Raw genomic sequence first — 18,722 nt, 5'->3', positions numbered from 1 at the left:
TGGTGGCCACAGAAGAGACATCCTTCCCAAACTGTCCCTCTAGACCCTCAGGGTCCCGAGGGCGGGCCTGCACCTGTTCCGTGGAACACGGTATCTCAGTATTGGGGACAGTCCGGGCCCCGAGCAGGCGCCCAGCACAACTGCAGGCTGATGAGAGGTGAGAATTCAGCGTCCAGGAGTCGGCCTGCTGAACCATCAGGTCAAAACCACAGAACATGGGGGACCCCAAGTGTGATGGCTGTCCCAAATCAGGCCCAGGACTGCCACGTCCGGGCACCGCCAGGAGTTCTTCTGGGGTCCGCTTTCCCAGGCTTTCCAGAGGGAGCGCTGACACCCAGCTGGACAAGAGGATTATAGGCTCTGGGGTTGGGATGTCAGGTCTGCCCGGAGCAGGAAGGGGAGCAGACTCACACCCCCCACCGGGCAGGTCAGTCACCGCCTGGAAGGTTCTGGCCTGTAGTGCAAGTGGCTTTCCAGTGTTCGAGGATGACCAGGGAAGGCGGTGCGTGCGTGCGTGCGTGCGTGCGTGCGTACCCAGCCATTGGGAAGGTTTCAACCAGCACCCCGTATCAATTTCTACATCACTTCTGGCTTCAGGGGCCCCTTTCTCCATAAAAACATTAAACATTTTATTTTACAACTGTGTTAGGTGGAACTAAGATGGGTCAGGTGGGATTAGTATATATTTTCCTCTGTTTCTAAAAGAAATTAGATGGTTCCATGGTTCCCCATAGGTGGTGGCCCCCTCCTGGGTCTGCAAGCTGGCGTGTACACGGCCACTCCGCTCCCCTAAGCTGACATAAGAAAGCTGCCCAGACTCTGCCCAGGGAGGAGGACAAAGCTACTTCCAGGGTCATTAGGCTGCTCTGGGCACAGAGCTTGGCAGGTGGTGGGCACTCTGCATTATTATTGCATCATTATTGACCAGTTCCATATCCTGGTCCCTGCCCTGTCCCCTCTTAGTCACCAGAGGGTGAAAATTAACCGAGGTGGATGTTTCTGTGCTGGGGATCTGGGGCCAAGACCCCAGATCACAGGCTGTTTGCCTCCCAACTACACGGAAGACAGCTGGGTGGGCTGCAAGCTAGGGGGCCTCAGACACCTGCTCTCTGGACATGGCACCACGGCTGTTAGCAGAGGACAGGCCAGTGCAGTGCTCAGGGGCCATCACCAACCCACATGGGGAGGTCAGGGCGTCAAACCCCAAACTCACAGCCTGCAACCACGGGGCCGTGAGACCCTCCTGCTCAGGCGCTGACAGCCCTGAGGCAGAAATAGTTCCGGCTGCCCACGTATAGTGTGCATTGAGCATAATCTGGAACGATTTACACTTCTGAGGACAGCTATAGAAAGCGGAGAGTAAAAAATAGTCTCTGGTTAGATCTGGCATCTTGCAGTGCTAAGAGCTTCCTGTCTTTTTCTTTTTTTTTTTTTCCTCTAAAAGTCACACTTCTCTTTCAAAACATTATTTCCTAAAATTATCAGCTGTTGGCCTTTCTCCAGGAAAAAAGGGTGCTCCGTCGCCTTTGGCCATGGAGCCCTTCTAACATCCAGCCTCTCAAGACGCCAGGCCTCGGGCCCTCCGTCCTCAGAGGTCCTTAGGTCTCACCCAGGACAGGGCTCCTGCCCCCGGTGCATCTTGCAAATTCAATTCGACACATTTACCGCCAATCTCCGCTGGGGAAGAAGGGGAGGGGAGGGGCAGGGAAGGAGCTGGGCTCTGGGACTTGGGCCCCCCTGCCCGCCTGCCGAGCCCACCCCGGGGAAGAGCAGGATCTCGGCCTCCGTACAACATCCCGCGATCCTGTCCACTCCTGTCCTGGGCCCACAGCCGCCTCAGGGGCATCTCTGGCCAAGCGCCCAATTTAATCAGACATGCTGCTTCTCCTGGGTCTCCCTGATGCCAGGCGCCACGTGCCACCCAGCTGGCCATCTCCAGGACACCCCCTGAGTTCTCCACGCCACCTTTCTGTGAACTCACCCATGTAAAATGCTCACATCCTGGCCACATAGCGAGCTCAGGGCATCCAACCCCAAACTCAGCCCGCAACCACTGGGCCCCAGGTGAGCCTCAATTTCCTCCGACCTGGGATGCGTGGGCTGGGGGGGGGGCAGGGCCAGGGCCCTCCCATCCATACTTGTAGGAAAGGCCACTCACTTCTGGGGTAGAGCTGGAGGACATGGCTCAGGGAGGACAGACAGGAGGCAGGCCAATGCTAGTCCCCTTGGTGACCCTCAGGGGAGACGGGACCCCACCCTGGCCCATCACATCTGGCGGCAGTGGTGGGAGCAGGCAATTCCTGCTAATTCCGCTCTGCTGAACTCTCACTGAAAATATTCTTTTTTTTTTTCTTTTTCTTTTTTCTTTTTACAGCCACACTTGTGGCACGTAGAGGTTCTCAGGCTAGGGGTCGAGTCGGAGGTGCAGCTGCTGGCCTACACCACAGCCGCAGCACCTGGGATCTGAGCCACATTTGAGACCTACACCACAGCTCATAGCAAGGTGGGAACCTTAACCCACTGAGCGAGGCCAGGGACTGAACCTGCAACCTCAAGGAGACTATGTCAAATTCTTAACGCGCTGAGCCACAACGGGACCTCTGAAAATATTCTTAATTAATAATGTAAAGGTTACTTTTAAAAGATAGAGGACTCGGGGCTGAGGAGAGAGACGCAGGCCAGGGACTTGGGAAAGAGCCTGGAACCAAGGAGCTTCTCCCCGTAGGTCCTGCAGTCCAGCAGAGACCAACTCAGCTGGCTAATTCCACTGGTCATAGTACAGACCTCCAAATATCCTGATTTTTGTTTGGCACGAATGGTTCCAAGGATTTCCACCCTCTCAGCACCAGCTCTCACCCCCTGGGCTCGGCCACGACCACGACCACGGCAGCCTCATCTCCCCTCTCCCTGGGGACCCCTTGGCTGCCTCTGCAAGCCTGTGTCGGATGGAGGACTCTCCAGGTAATTTCTCCAGTTTTAGTTGACCCTGGGCTCACGGTGGGCTCTGCAGAACAAAACCCAAACACAAAACCAACCAAACAAAAAACCCCAAACAAACAAAACTGCACAAGTAAGTCCCATGCGGGCAAAATGGGGAACGCATGGCTTCTATCAAGTGCTGAGGATCCAAAGGCCACGCAGATGAGGCGGATCACGGCCTCATCTTCCACCTACAGAGCAGATGGACTCGACTCGAATCCTGAAATTGCAGCCAAGAGCTCACACGCTGAGGGCCACTCCTCAGGCCCGCTTCCTCCAGCCCTCGGAGGCGCCACCAAGGAGAGGGGCTCCCCGGAACTGGGAGGGATTGCTCACAGCCCAAACTTGAACTCTCTGAAGTCCTCCCAGGCGGCCCTTCCTTAGCCCGACAACCAAGCCAACAGGTAGGTCCAGGCTGGATGACGGGTGTCACAACCTCCCAGCTTCTGCAGAGGCCAGATTCTACAGCCCTGGGGGTTGGCCTTGGACCCGAGGCCCCCAAGGCACAGCCTATCCAGTGACAGCCCTGGACAGATGTGTCTGCTGCCCTGGCCCTGCCATGCCTGGAGGCCACGCTCCCCAGTCCGCGGCCACCTTTAGCCATGCTGGTGAAGATCTAAGCCTCCCAACAAAGCTGCCAAGCCCAGCAGCCTCCTTATCCCGTCACTTCTGTCCTTGGAAGGACAACAAGGAGACTTGTGGCTGGTGACCAGGAACCCGAGACAGGGAGATGCCAAAGGGCCACCAGCTGCCCAAAACTGGGGCTCAAGATTGGACCCACAGGAGGGCTGCCAGCGCTGGTGGCATCATCTCGGACCCTGTGCAGCCCAGGCCTCGACAGTGAACACAGGTGTGACAGCCAGACCCACGCATGGTGCGAGCTACTCAACCCCAGGGTGGGGACCAGACGCTCAGGCTCCCAGGGGAGAGGGCTGGGTAGCTGTGCTGCCAGGGCCCTGAGCTCCGAGTGCCTGGCCATCTGCTGCCCAGGCAGGGTCACCAGGAGCTGCAAGGCAAAGCCAGGTTTAGTCAAAATGCCCCCAATTATGCAAAAAAAAAAAAGTAGAATCTTACTGGGAAGGATGTTGGGATATCTGTTTTTTTCTCTGTTTTCTTCTTTGTTGGCCAGTTCAAAAGTTCCTTGTATGTGTCCAGATGGCAAAGACTGGAAGAAAATGCAGAGGCAGTGCTGAACGTGAGGAACCCAACAGCGCATCCCCTCTACCTCCCCGCCCGCGGGGTGCGGGAATCGGGAAAGCAGGTCTCCGAGCCAATGGCCTCCAGGGCATCGGCCAACTCCCTCCTGCGGCCCGTGCACGTCCCTAGGCGGGGATGTGCTGGAGACGCCGGCCTGCCCGCCCTTGGGAGCTCTGTCTAGTGAGGCCAGAAGAGGTGTGGACAGGGGGACGACCCCACGGCTGGACCCCGAACTGCATCAAGGCTGGGACTGGCCTGTGCAATGCCCCCAGATCCCTGGGCCCCCCTGGTCCTGGTCCAGAGCAGGCAGCACACAAGTGAGGACTGGCCACGCAGAGCTGTGAACCGGTAGGTGGAGGAGCAAGGATGCAGGTGTGGGGCGGAAGGACGGACGGGAGGAGTGATGGGGAAGGACTTTTCTGGAGCCCCCGCCTGCTGGGGACCCCGTGTGCTCTGCAGACCAGTGCGACAGGCACCGTTGCTGGGGGGCCTTGAAAATGCAGACCTGGGACCCCCAGGGGAACTGCACAAGCCGCCGTAATCCTCCTGCTGTCTTATGGGGGAAATGGGTCTAGGGGCTCAGCGAGGTCCCCAAAATTGAGGTGTGGCACAGTGGGGGTGAGCCCTGCCTCCTGACTTCAAGTTCTTTCTACCACTTGCAGCCTCTTGGGTCCCGCTGACTCCAGCATCTTCCTGTGTTTGTTCGCTGCTGGGCCCCCTCCTCCCTCAGGTGGACTCCTTGAACTGCACAGTGGGAAAGAGCTTTTTGAACCCCCAAATCATGTCCCTCAATATTCAACCTGGCCATCAGATGAACCAGGGGCCCCTGGAGCTCAAGTAATGACATGAAATTTACCGAGTGTTTATGAACGCCAGGCACTGGGGGAGGAGCTGAGTCACCTGCCTTCACAACCCCCTAGTATCAGCGACACTGGGACCACCCGTGTCTTGCAGGTGAGGAAGCAGAGCCCCAATGCGGTTGTAGAACTGTTCAGCGTCACCAGACCAGCAGGTGGGAGACCGTGAGAAGGGACCTGGAGAAGTCTGGGGACAAGCAACGGCTCGTGCGTGTCCCAGTGGAAGGGCCCAGGAGATGGGGAAAGCCACACAGCACAGCCTGGGATCAAAGCTGAGGCCCGAGTCAGGTCTGCAGCCCCCAGAGCCCAGGGCCTCCTTATCCGGGGTTGTGGGTGGGGGGTGTTCTCCATTACAGACTCAGGCATTGCCCACGGGTAACTGCTCTGCCCCCAAACCTGGTGGCCACAGGCAGAGGCCCTCCAGGGCTGGTGCGGATGCCAGCCCGTGGGCGCCTGGACATGGCTGGTGGGAAGTTCTCTGTCAGACCAGCACCTCCTCCAGTGGGACCCCTCCATCAGAGCTATTGAATACTGACCTGCTTGGCCTAAGCGCCACATGAAATGGGTGGCCACATTCTAGAAGCTTCTTTTTGCCTAGATCCCAAAGCTTTTTTGATCCCAGCACTGGAAATTAAAGTGAGGCATGATGCTGTCACGGCGGACACAGGATCTTATGTGTTGGTCAAAACCCATAGACCAGGAAGCCCTGAAACCCTAACCCAGGCTTTAGTTTGTCAGAATGAGTCAATACTGGCTCTGCAGTTGTGACAAACGTGACACACTTACACGAGATGCTAGTAACTGGGGAAACAGCACAGGGAAAGATGGCGTGTGTGGGAACTTGGTGCATCCTGCTCGATTTTTCTGTAAATCTAAATCCAAAAATACAGCATCAACATGTGCTGTCAGTGTTTCCCCCTGTGCGTGAAGGATATCTCGGCTTCGGGTCATGCAGGACCTCTGCCTTGTGCTAGCTCTTTGTATATAAAATAAAAATTGAAAAACTCCAAAGAAAATCTGCTCTGAAAAATAGGTTCTTAAAATCGAGAAATTAAAAAGAAAACAAGAAGGCAAAAAGAGTCCTTCTTCCTTGGCTGCAGGAGTGGGGCGAGCAGAATAAGGCACTTGCTTTGGGTGCAAGACTGAAAGGGGGACCCCCCCGGGACCCCCCCCTCCCCGACACAAAACCTGGGAGTCAAGAAAAATCATATTCGAGGAGTTCCTATTGTGGCTCAGCAGGCTGTCTTCACGAGGATGTGATTTGACCCCCGGCCTCGCTCAGTGGGTTAAGGAGCCGGTGTTGCTGTGGCTGCGGTGTAGGCCGGCAGCTGCAGCTCCGATTCGACCCCTGGCCCAGAATTTCCATAGGCCGCAGGTACAGCCGCATAAAGAACAAAACCCACCACCCCTCCCAAAATCATATTTGAACTCAGTATCTTAAAAAACAACATTCATGCAAAACGTCCATGATGACCAAAATATCAAACTTTGAAATAACAGCAGGATCTGTAACAGCAGGGTGACAAGCCGTGCTGGAACCCGGGCAGCAGGACACACCCGAGGGACCCTGTCTGTCCTTACAGTTGTGCTCTCTGTTCACCACGGGTTGCCTGCCTTGCCTTTGATGTTTCTAAAAGCCACAGGGACATATTCCTTCTCCAGACCACTGAGTGTTCTGGTGCCCCTTACGTGTCGCACCCAAAACAAGTGCCTCCCCGCCTCACCTTCTTCCCAGGCCCTCGCCTTGGTGAGGGAAGCACAGCCAGCGAGTTCTGACTCAGCCCTCCCGCAGCCAGGCCCGTCCCCAGCCTCCACACGGAGAAACCCAAGTGCAAGAGGAAACGGGACCAGAAGGAGGTGGGGGAATGGTCCTGTAGCGGCCCCCACTTGGAGAGTCATTTTGAAAATGGAGAATTAACTTCTCTTGTCACGCTGAGAAGATTGCAAAACAGTATCGCTTGGAGCTGTCTTTCGATATGACCTAATTTCTCAAAAAAAGAGGACATGTTTGGAAACAATAAAAGGAAGCAAGAGAAAGGCAGATGAGGCGTGTGTTAACAAAGACGCAAAAGTACGATCTAAACGCGCCATCTCCTTCCCAGGCCCTCGTTGCTTCTGGGTGGAAAGTCACTTGTCTGCAGCAAGTGATTTCACGTCTTCAGATGTCAGGAGTGCACAGCGCACTGCTGTATACGAAGCCCACTGAGTCTCACATGTGACCTGTGAGGTCATGAAGGCATCCCCCGACCCCACCTTCCTGGACGGTGCAAGCCGGCTTCCAGAAGGCGAACTGAGGTGCCAGGGCCGGGGCGCCACAGGCAGAACCAGGACCAGGCAGCTCCCCTGCTGGAAACCTGTCCTCTTTCAAGCTCAGCGCTCAGGCCGTGGCCTTACATGAAATGAGGAAGATGCGCAAAAGGAAACTCAAAACACGGCCAGGGATAAACACTGAGCAGCCAAGCCAGGATGACACGTCCCAGTGTGCAGAGTGTCTGTCTTCCTGTGCATCCATGCACCCGCGACCACGTCTGTCTGCATGTATATATCCATCTCATTCATCTCTCTACCTATCCATCTATTTCTCTCTGTCTATCCATCCAGCCACTCATCCATCCTCTATCTCCCTATCCATCCATCCACCCAGCTACCCAACCATCTATTCATCCGTCTCCCTTCCTTCCTTCCTTCCCTCCCTCCTATCTATCTATCTATCTATCTATCTATCTATCTATCTATCTATCTATCTATCTATCTATCTATCTACTTATCAGGTTCACAATTCACAAGACCTTAACAAAAGGTTAGCAACACAGGGAGGTGTCACTAACACACATGTGTATTTCCATTGAGAGTCAGATGAACCAGTTTGCTACCATCAGGACTGCACTAGGCACTAAATCTTAGCTGTTGCCATCTCAAAGTTCACGGAGGTAACTGATCCGAAAGAGCCACAGCAGGGAGAAGGCACTGAGTCAAGCAGACACTAAGGGCCGTCGAGGCAACCCCATGATTTTGATCAACGTTGTGCAGGAGGGCCCGGGGGCTCCTCTCTCTCAACGTGAAACTGTCACTCCGTGGCCTGCTCGGGTCCTGGTCTTGCAGATCATCGAGATAACAGGGTTCCTGTCACGCTGGATTTTAGAACATGGCTCTTGGGGCGTCTGAGCCTGGAGGAGGGTCTGAATCTCTCCTTCACCGCCTCCTCTTATAGCGGGAATGAGGGTTAGCGGCAGGGCACCGCAGTCGGAAAGCAGGTTTCCTTGGTACTCCGATGGGGGCAGCGTCACGATGGATGCAAGCGTTCTGAGCCTTCGGGCTAATTTATCCCGAACCACAACATCCCGCACCCCAGCTCCCTCCCACACAATGAGACAGAGAGGCTTCAAACTCACGTTGAACTCTTCTCGAAACCGCTTGCAGTCGTCCGCTGACCGGACGCGGATCTCCTCCTCGAGGTGCGCCACGGGGATGGGAAAGTACTTCTTGGGCCCCGAAGGGGACCGGCTGAGAAGCATCACCCTTTGCTGCTCTGTGGGATCAACAGAAACAGGGCGCCATTGAGCCCTATTCTCAGATGCGTATCTTCTCAGCGGGCCTGACCGACCGCCCACGGTCCTGGAGAAATGACACGACTGCAGTGCGGATGCTCTTCTCAGATCAGGGAGCCCGGGGCCAGGGTCAGTCTCCTATCACGTCCCTACATCACTCACAAGGGACGGATGGAAGTCCCTCTGGCCTGTATGACCTGCTCCCACCAACCAGAGATGCCCTATCTTCCCAGCCCGCTCCCCACCGCCTCCCCACCCCGCCCCCGGCTTCCAGCCACTGATCTTTCCACAGACAACCTCAATTGCCCAGGTTTGAAACAGAGTGGAGTGATGATGGGTTTCTGGGAATCGGTTAGGGTACGAGTCTCTCTCAGCTTTGTCTTCTTTGTAACAAAGAGTCCTGGTTACTCAAAAGCCCCAAAAGAAATAAAAGAAACCACCCTGGGTTTGGGGGGAGGAGGGGCAGGGAGCATGGAAAGGAGACGGGCCAGAGGGCAAGGGAGTCCCCAACAAATTCAGGGTGAGAGAGCAAGAGAAGTCCCTGGCGCATGCGTCTCTTCCTGGATGAGCCGCTGTTCTCGACCAGGGCAACAGAGCCTTGCTGTCACTTGCAAAAGGGCCTGTCCCCACCTGCAGAGCTGTTCTGGAGCTCCAGCAAGAACTCCCCCAGGGCTTCTTCCTGGGACGGAATGATGAGCACTCTTCTGGATGAGCACGGGGAGATCCGCCTCACCAGCCACACCCTCCTCCCTCCCACCCAGGCCCTTGGGGCTCGCAGGGCAGGGAGAAGGGGGCGGGAAGGTGGCTCCTGGAGGCTCTAGGGGTCACCTGACCAGGGTCACCCGTCCCTCAGGGCTGCAAAACTGCCCTCCTGCCTCTGGCCGAGGTCCTCCGCTGCTGTTCTTTGCAGCATCTCTGTCGGTTTAGCGATTCGTTTGAAGTCTGGCAGCACATTTGCTCCCCCAAACTACGGAGCAACCGGGTAGCAAGGGGACCAGAGGAAGCTGTAGTCACCGGTGAGGACGGCTATTTTTAAAAGCCTCTGCCTCACGTACCTCCCTCGGGCATCTCAGTGCGTGGGAAGAAAACCAACGCACCTTTGTGAGCAGCCTTTGCCAGTGAGGAGCCGAACGTGGGACCTAAGAGAAGGGCAGGAAATGCCCCCGAGGGACCCTCAGTCTCCCGTTCCGCTCCCAGCAACATCCACTCCCCTGTTCAGCGGAGCTGAAAACAGCACGGCTTCCGGGGGGGCCCTTTGGAGAAGGTAGGTTATGAGCCAGCCCGTCTCCTCTTCGAATGATCTTAAAGACTTATTAATAAATGTTACATGCCAAAATCCTGTAAAAACGACAGGATATGAAGTCTCTCCCCCAAAGCCACAAACTGAAATGCCTCAAACGTCTGTTTCAACCCAGACAGCAGATGAGAACATTTCTGAACGGGTGACACTCTCTGGTTATAAACGACAGCCTCACCCCAGGAAAAGCCAGATGAAAGCCCCAAAGCTGGAGGAGTGTGTCGCTTAAATGATAAGGAAGGCACGTGTGCTCCCAGCCCCCGGCCGGCCCTGTCCCCCGACCTTGCTCCTCCAGGATCCCGTTGGGCATCTTCTTGTCGTTGGCGCTGACCACCGCTTTCCTCTGCTTCCTGAACCTGAGGGACACGGTGGCGTGAGCTGTCGGCCCAGGGAGCGGGCCCAGAGCCCCCCCAGCCCCGGGGATACCCACCAGGTGAGCCGGGAGAAGCTGTTCCTGCTGCTCATGGCTGAGCCACTGCCACCGGGTCCCGGCCCTGCAGTGCCGCGGCCGCCGCCCGCCTGCCGCCCGCACCACCCAGCCCCGCCCGCCCGCGGTCACAGCATCATTTCCTCCTCCTGCAGGTCGGGGCCAGTCAGCGCCCGGACGCTCCTACCTGAAGTAGTAGGCGGCGAGGAGCAGAAAGAGGAGGAAGAGCAGCAGCGGCAGCAGCAGCCAGGCCAGCAGGGGCTGGGGCGCGCCGGGGTCTGGGGGGCCTGGGGGCGAAGCGGGTCCCCGTCAGGACTCGAGGGAAAGTGGGGTCCGGGCAAGGAAACGTTCCTGACACCCGACCTCACAGTTTGCAGCGTAGCCCTGCCGTCCGCCCTCCTTCCCTGATGCCAGGCCCCACCTGACAGTTTGCAAATGCCTCCCTTCGTCAGCCCTGCTCCTTGGTCACCAGAACCTCACTTCACAGTTTGCAGCGTAGCCCCTCCATCCGCCCTTCTTTCCTGATGCCAGACCTCACTTTGCAGGTCACAAATCCGTTCTCCCTCCACCTCATCAGCCCTGCTTCCTGGACAGCAGGACCCCACTTCACAGTGTGCAAGCTACCCCCCCCGCATCGGCCTTTCTTCCTGGACACCAGAACCTCACTTTGCAGTTTGCAGACTAGTCCCTCCCTATGAACCCTTCTTCCCCAACCACCAGAACACACTTTACAGTGTGTAAAGCACCCCCTCACCAGCACCGCACTACAGTGTGTAAATCGCCCCCTCACCAGCACCGCACTTTACAGTTTTGTGACACAGTCCACAGTCCTGGGTCATGGTATCCACAAAAGGCCCCATCACTGACATGAGCAGCGTGGACACCGAGAAGGAACCTGAGCTGAGGATCTGGGGACTCGCCTGGCCCCAGGCCCCCTGGCGCAGAGCAGTGAAGTCCTCCCCAGAAGCCCACGTGGCCGTTCCAGGGCACCTGTTCTCCCCTCTGCACAGACGCCCTGCTGCTCTGTCCCAGTACAGGTAGGGAGCTCCCGGGGCCTCTGCAGGTGCTCAGAGCACAGGCCAGCAGCCCGGCCCTTGGCTGGACGGAGGCCTGTGGCCACAAGGTGACCTGGCCTCCCAGAGCCACGAGCTCCCAATCCAGCCCACGCAGGGGAAAGCTGGTCACCAGGCACCAGCCTGGCTTCCGTCCATCTGTCCTTCCTCAACCAGACAGAAGGCTCCACATCCCTGGACCCTTGCGGCTGCCTTGTGGCCACCCAGGACCTGCCTGCCAGCCCCAACTCCAGGGGGCTCTGGTGGCCTGGCCACCCCCGTCAGACCCCACTCCTGCCCCAATGTTCTGACCCAGCTCCTGCCTCCCCAGAACGCCCTGCCGCCCCTTCCTCACTACAACATCCCCTCACCCAGGAGCACCTCAAAGCTCCCTCCTCCAGGAAGCCCACTTGGCTGCCCTCCAGCGGATCCCAGAGGGGCCCAGCACGCCACGAGCACACTCTCCCGGGTGAACGGGCCCAGGGCGACCACCTCCTCAGTGGAAGCCCCTCAAAGGCAAGAACTAGACCTCCGCCTCTCTGAGTCAATCTGAACCCCTGCGAGGGCACCACAGCCCTGCGGCCCCCACCTCATACTGCCCGCCCCCCGCAGATCCTAAAGGTGTGAAGGGAGTCCCTCACCCCGGGCTGTGGCTCCCCGGGAGCAGGCCGGCCCTCCGCCGCCTGGGCACCGTGCTGCCTCTGGCACCCCGTGTGTGGTCAGGGCACATACCCTAATAGGGACGAGATGGCACCGGCTCGAGCGACCGTTAGAGGCTGAGGGATGGTGCTGAGGAGGTGGCCCTGGCCGCCGTAAACCTGGCCAACCTACAAAACACCCTTGTTCTGGGCTGCCCCAACGCCTCCTCCCTCTGGCTAGCAACGCTCCCAGGCCACGGGGGTTGTAGTTCGAGGCTGGGCAGGGGGCCCCCTCCCCTCGCCACTGCTGCAGAGCACCCCCACCCCCACCCTAGGGAGCTGATCTGGCCTGAGGCTGCCCCCCCCCCCCCCGCAGCTCTCCGGGCACCCCTCCCCACCCTGCCAGGACCGCAGTGCAATCCAAGCCCAGACTGATGGGGGGGATACCTGCTGCCAGGGGCAGAGCCAGGCCCAGCCCTTGAAGGGCCTGGCTGCTTCGGAACCCAACAGCCCCATGCCTGCCCGTCTGGATGCAGCTGCAGAGCCCGAGCAGTGCCCTCAGCTCTCCTGGGCGTCACTGCCCACTTCTGCTTTGTTCAGCTTCATCTTGGCGTGACTGACTGGCCCGCTGGCAGGTCCAAAGGCTGGGTGGACCCTGCTGAGGTTTCAAGCTTTTCTCCTGGATCACAGAGAGCCCACCCCTGGGACTGTCGGGGGGGCTCCAGGGTCCTGTCTCCACGCATACGTCACCCGGAGTCAGGGCTGCAGCTACAGACGAGGGCGACTCCATGGCACGTCCTCCAGGATGGGGCTGAGGGACCCAAGGCCCCAGAGAGGGTCTGTGACCGTGGACAGACGTGACTGATCACAGGGACAAGTGGGTTCCTCTGCTCGGGGTTTCTGTCAGTTGTCAGCAGCTGCCTCGTCCTGGAGGCCAGAGCTCAGGCCGGAGCACCCAGGGGCCGGCAACTGGGGGAGCCCCCTAGCGCCACGGAAGGCTGGACCCAGGTGCTTAGTCCTTTCCATTCACCAGAGGAAGAAATCTAGATGTTTACGTAAAAATTATGACTTTTGTTTTTGCTTTTTACAGCTGCACTTGCTGCACATGGAGGTTCCCAGGCTAGGAGTCGAATCAGAGCTGCAGCTGCCGGCCGGCACCACAGACACAGCAATGCGTGATCCTTAACCCACTGAGTGAGTCCAGGGATTGAACCTACATCCTCATGGATACTGGTCGGGTTCGTTACTGCTGAGACACAACAGAAACTCCCAAATTATCTGACTCTTAAATATGGGGAAGCAATTCAACCTAAATACAATTTGACAAGCAGGGTGGGTCAGAAAACCCTCCGCAGGCAGGGCTGTGTCCCCGCGCTGACGAGCTCTGCTGGGGAGTCGGGGTGGTGCCTAAGAGGGAACTCCGAGTCACTTTCTGTTTTCATTTCGCATTGATGTGGCCCAGACCAGGTGGGGCTGAGGGTCAGGGTGGGGGAGCAGAGGGGCTGCTCCCGGAGGTACAGACTTGGTGGGCCCCTCGGAGCAACCTTCTCCCCGAATCTCCCCAAATTCCATGCAGCCAGTGCTCCAGGTCAGGTGTGTAAGGCTGTTCACGCATATCTACGCCTACACACACCTGAGGACTGCGTGCGTGCGTGTGTGTATGCATGCAAGTGTGTGTGTCTGTGTGTGTGTGTGTGTGCTGGCTTACACGGAATCTGGTCCTGGATGCTGAAAGTCAGGGGCTGCCACGTGCCTTCTCCCCTTCATCATGCATCCACACACTTATTTTTTTCCTTTCTTTAAACGATTTTTATTTTTTCCATTATAGTTGGTCATCTGCAAACTTAAACTTGGGTGGGTGGCCCCTGGTGCGGGAAGGGGCCACCTGCGAGGTGGGGGCGGGCAGTGGCGGGGGAGAGTGTGATAGAGAGAGCCTATTTCTCCTGGATTTTAGCAATTCTTTTAATTTGTGTCAATCAAATACATAAATGAATACCAGCCGAATTTCCATTTCCCCAGTTTCTAGGAAGTGAAGCATCTTTTCATGATTCACAAACGCAGTGAATTAGATTTTCCTATTTCGCCTGGTCAAATTCATTACCATTTTCCTGCCATCCTCGCTTTTCTTGCTAAGGTTTAGGAAGCCTTCCTGCCGTCTGGACAATGACATTTTGTTTCACAGAAAAGAAATGTCTCCTGGGGATGCTTTAACACCCCTTGTTCAGTGAGCAAACGAAGTGATTTCTGGTTATTTGGGGATGCCCTGGGAACACGCTATCATCTTAAATGGTGCGCCACTCCTCTCTCAGAGAACAAAATTTCAAAGGGCCCCGCGCGAGGGTGGGTGTCCTGCAGGACTCTAGGCCACGGGAGCCCATTACTCACACAGCAGAGGCCCCGAGGTGGACCTGGCAGGGACTCCCCTTGGGAGTGACGTGCTGCCACAGCCAAGCCTGCAGAGGCTGCGGTGGGGTGAGTTTCACGTGCACTCTTGTGGGCAGGTCACAGGACTGTCCCTCGTCCAGAGGACACCTGACATCCACAGCAAAACTATCAGCCAATCAGTTTGTGTGTGAGTGAGCAGAAAGGCCCAGGAGTGGGGAACCGGTCGCCCTGACCATGGCCTGAGGCGCCCCCTGCAGGTGCGTCCATGCAGCCTGCGCGCTTCTTGCCTAACTTTGGGAAAAGGGTGTCCTGCCTGGTTGCATTTTTGGTTAAACGTTCCTGTAGGTGCTGGACATCGGGCCAGCAGGAGTCAGCTCCTCTCTGCCCGGCCCAGGGAAGCACGGTCTGAGGGTCCCAGGCCACAGTATCTGGCCCGGGACTCAGCACCCCGAGGGCCAGCTTGGAATGAGATGGCGTGACGATGGCAGTTTCTGTTTGCCGGGGCTTCTGGTCCTCCTTTTCTGTGGTTTTGAATCGTGGGGTTTCAATGTGAAGAGGGTGCTGCTCATGGTAAGAGACGATCAGGCACCCGGAAAGGCTCTCCGAGCTGGGGGCCGAGATCAGCTGGGACCCTCGCTTCTCCCTCTTCTTAGGGGCACTTGTTAGATGTTTGCCCAGGGTTAGGAAATCATGTGAAGCCCCCGGGCTGGATGGGGACTGAACTCCCGACCCCAGGCTGGATGGTACCAAGTCTCATCACCTTGGCCAACCTTTTCCTGGAGGGTAGCTGGTCATTTTTGTGTTCCTGAAGGCTCGTGATGACCATGTGGTGATGCTGAATTTCATGTGTCAACTTGGCTGGCCCCAAAGCATCCAGATATTTGGTCCATATATCTGAATAATCTGGGTGTTCTATGGGGTGCTGTTTAGATGGGATTCTACATTTCAGTGAGCAGTCTGAGAAAAGCAGATGGCCCTCCCAAGGTGGGTGGGCCACACCTAAGCAGTTGAAGCTCTGGATAGACCAAAAAAGTCAGAGCCTCCTGGGCATAAAGAAGGAATCCTTCCCACTTGATTGCCTTCCAACTGAGGCATCTCTCTTTGTGCTTCCGCAGGAACGCCAGGCTTCAGGCTGAAACCGGGACACTGGCTCTGCCGATCTTGGACTTACCCGCTTCCACCATCATGTGAGCCAGTTCCTCACATTAAATACAGAGAGAGATAAATGCATCTATCTTATTGATTCTGTTTCTCTGAATAACCCTGACCAATACACCAAGGGATACCCTATCTGAGAAGTACTTGAGTTTGAGGTCTGAGAGTCCTGGGGGAAGGGAGGAGGGGACGGAGCAGCAGTGTGGGGACCAGCAACAGACCCCCGTGCAGAACAGGGGTTCAGCCCCTGCTGGTTACAGGCTCCCGCTAACCCTGCCATGGGAAGGAGCCACAGACACAGACAGGCCTACAAGTCTACTAGGGAGGCGTGGGGTCACCCAGGACAGCCGTATCAACCTCTTGGGGACCTAGAACTTACCCAGCTGGGCCTCCTTTGTGTCAGGCATAAGTCCAAGAAGGAGATGCCACACATACCAACGCTCAGGAACGTTAGAGTCTGGCTGGGTGACAGGCCACCTATGACACACTTTCCTGCTAAAAATGGCCAACAGGGTGTTCCCATTATGGGTCAGCAGGTTATGAACCTGAATTGTATTCATGAGGATGTGGGTTCCATCCTTGGCCTTGCTCAGTGGGTTAAGGATCTGGTGTTGCTGTGAGCTGCGGTGTGGGGCACGGAGTCAGCTCAGATCCAGGATTGCTATGGCTGTGGCTGCGGCCGGCAGCTGCAGCTCAATTCTGCCCTTAGGCTGGAAACTTCCACATGCTGCAGGTGGGTCTGTAAAAAGCAAAAAAAAAAAAAAAAGCCAATACACTGAGTCCTCTACACCCAAACATGGTCACCTCTCTTAATCTCAGGCACGGCTGAGAAGCAGGCACTATAACCACTCCATCCACAAAGCAGGATGCTGAGGCATCGGCACAGAGAGGTTCAGTGACTCACTCAAGGTCACCCAGCCATGAGGCGGCAGAGCTAGATGTGAACATGGGCAGGCGACCCAGGGGCACTCACTCCAGTTTCTCTTCTTCTCCCTCTCCTCTTCCTTATAACTTCGCAGGGCATTTACTTTATTTTACTGATAAGATTTATAAAACACACCCATTTTCAGCACACCATACAAGGGCGTTGAGTAAATTCACAGAGCGGGGCAGCCATCACCACCGTCCAGTATTAGAACTCGTCTCCCAACCCAGTAAGACCCCGCCTGCTCATCTGCGGTCCCTCCTCGTCCCACCCCCAGCTCCAGTCACCCACCAGTCCATGTCTCCACCTGCTCCGGGCAGTTCACCCACACGGGCCCCCCCCAGCACGTGTTCTTTCTGTCTGGTCCCCTAGCCTGATTCCGAGGTCCATCCATGTTGCCGCATAGGTCAGTGGATTCTTTTTCCTGTTCTCCTTTCAAATGTCCACAGTATAAAAAGGCAGGAAACTAGAACACTGAACCCTGCGGATCTGCCCCCCATCCTCCTGGATGCGCTGTGTGCAGCCCGCCCACCTCCTGCCCCCCCCCCAACTCCTCGCCAAGTCACTCCTACACAACCTGTGGCCTCAGCCCTAAATATTCAAGTAGGCATCTCTAAAAGGTAAGAACTCTTATTTTTATTTTATTTTATTTTTTGCTTTTTTAGGGTTACACCTGCAGCATAAGGAAGTCCCCAGGCTGGGGGTGGAATCGGAGCTGCAGCTGCCGGCCTATGCCACAGCCACAGCAACGCAGGATCTGAACCGCGTCTGTGACCTACACCCCAGCTCATGGCAATGCTGGATCTTTAACCCAAAGAGCAAGGCCAGGGATCGAACCTGAATCCCCATGGTTCCTAGTCGGATTCGTTTCTGTTGTGCCACGATGGGAATGCCCTGGGACTCTTATTTTTACATTTATTTATTTATTTATTTATTTATTTATTTATTTATTGTCTTTTGTCTTTTTAGACTCGCGGCATATAGAGGTTCCCAGGCTAGGGGTCTAATCGGAGCTAATCTAATCAGATCCCACAGCCACAGCAACACGGGATCTGAACCACATCTGCGACCTATGCCACAGCTCACGGCAATGCTGTATCTTTAACCCACTGAGCCAGGCCAGGGATCGAACCTGCAACCTCATGGTTCCTAGTCAGATTCGTTTCCACTGCATCATGATGGGAACGCCCCAGGACTCTTATTTTTAAATAAACTTAACCATTATGTCAATATCTCCCCTAACAATATTAATTCCTTAACGAATGTCATCAACTGTCCCACCAGTGTTTAAATGGCCTCTCCCGACTCATCAGTGTTTGTTTAGGGCTGGATTGAATTGGGTTCTGCACAACAGGTGGCTCTCTTGCCCCCACGGCAGCTGTCACTGACTCTCAGCCCAGGGACTGCGTCTGCTGCCTCCTGAGTGCTAAGCTTTGCTCCGGGCAAGTCCTGAGTCACTGCTGCCCAGCCAGCCTGCTTTACAGAGTAGCAATGTCAGAAGCTCACTAAGGAAGCCCACCGGCCGCCCATCACCCGCAAGGTCCTGCCAGCCCACCGGGAGGAGGGGCAGCTGGCAGTGGGGACAGAGAGGCAGAGGCAGGGGCCTTACCTGCGGTCGTAGAGTTCTGGTGGCTTGGCGGTGTGGTGGTCTCGTTGGCCTTAAACGCCTTGGCCAGGGGCACGCTAACACCGGCCAGCAGGAGTGGACAGAAGGGCTCCATGGCGACCCTAGAAGAGGCAGGACAGGCTCAGAGGACTCGGGGAGAAAATCGGTCGGGTGGGGACAGGGTGACGGGAGGGGTGTTTGGGGAGCATCGCTTTGTCGATCTGCGTTTGGGGAGGGGTCTTCGCATCGGTACGCTTCCTACCTGTGCTTGGAAATTAATTTCACCTTAGAACAAGCCAGGTTAGCAACTCCATAAACCATCCTCAGGTTATAAAAGCTCCCGCTGTTCAGGTTAATTTCATTTTTGGTTTGGGGTTTTTTTTTGGGGGGGAGGGAGGAGAATGAGGACCTGGAGGTGCCTGGAGAGAATAAACTCTGAAAACATTGTGGGGTCTGGGACGCTGAGAGGCTGGGTCACCAGACTTCTGGATCGCCAGTGCTAACAGCTTGGTGACCAGGTAGGAGCATGTCACTGTGGCCATGGCGACAAGGCGGGATATTTCCTCTTTGCATCACGGCAGCCCAGAGAGCATCCGTGCCCTCGGCAAAGAGCACAGGCTGGGGAAGGAGGTGGGTTAAGTAGCCCCTGGTCACAG

The 18,722-nt window shown here is 56.4% G+C and overlaps 1 protein-coding gene across 6 annotated transcripts in view; it reads right to left on the bottom strand.

The window, feature by feature from the left end:
• PTPRE (protein tyrosine phosphatase receptor type E) overlaps positions 1 to 18,722 on the bottom strand; it is a 164,919-nt gene that overhangs the window by 25,346 nt on the left and 120,851 nt on the right. For 3 of the 6 annotated variants that reach the window (XM_047762285.1, XM_047762283.1, XM_047762284.1), the window contains exons 3-7: positions 18,070 to 18,188; positions 10,493 to 10,592; positions 10,161 to 10,234; positions 8,426 to 8,562; positions 4,054 to 4,144 (exon numbers count right to left, since the gene is read on the bottom strand). In XM_047762285.1, coding sequence (XP_047618241.1) covers positions 4,054 to 4,144; positions 8,426 to 8,562; positions 10,161 to 10,234; positions 10,493 to 10,592; positions 18,070 to 18,181 — 514 coding nt within the window. In that variant the 5' untranslated portion in view covers positions 18,182 to 18,188. Of the gene's footprint in view, positions 1 to 4,053; positions 4,145 to 8,425; positions 8,563 to 10,160; positions 10,235 to 10,308; positions 10,410 to 10,492; positions 10,593 to 18,069; positions 18,189 to 18,722 lie in introns of those variants that run through there. The other 3 variants (XM_047762286.1, XM_047762287.1, XM_047762288.1) reach the window with 3 other exon arrangements.

Source organism: Phacochoerus africanus, chromosome 15, assembly GCF_016906955.1.
Source record: "Phacochoerus africanus isolate WHEZ1 chromosome 15, ROS_Pafr_v1, whole genome shotgun sequence".
NCBI classification, from domain to species: domain Eukaryota; kingdom Metazoa; phylum Chordata; class Mammalia; order Artiodactyla; family Suidae; genus Phacochoerus; species Phacochoerus africanus.
Note: the sequence above shows the minus strand (reverse complement) of the source record. Positions and strands in the feature narration are given on the sequence as shown.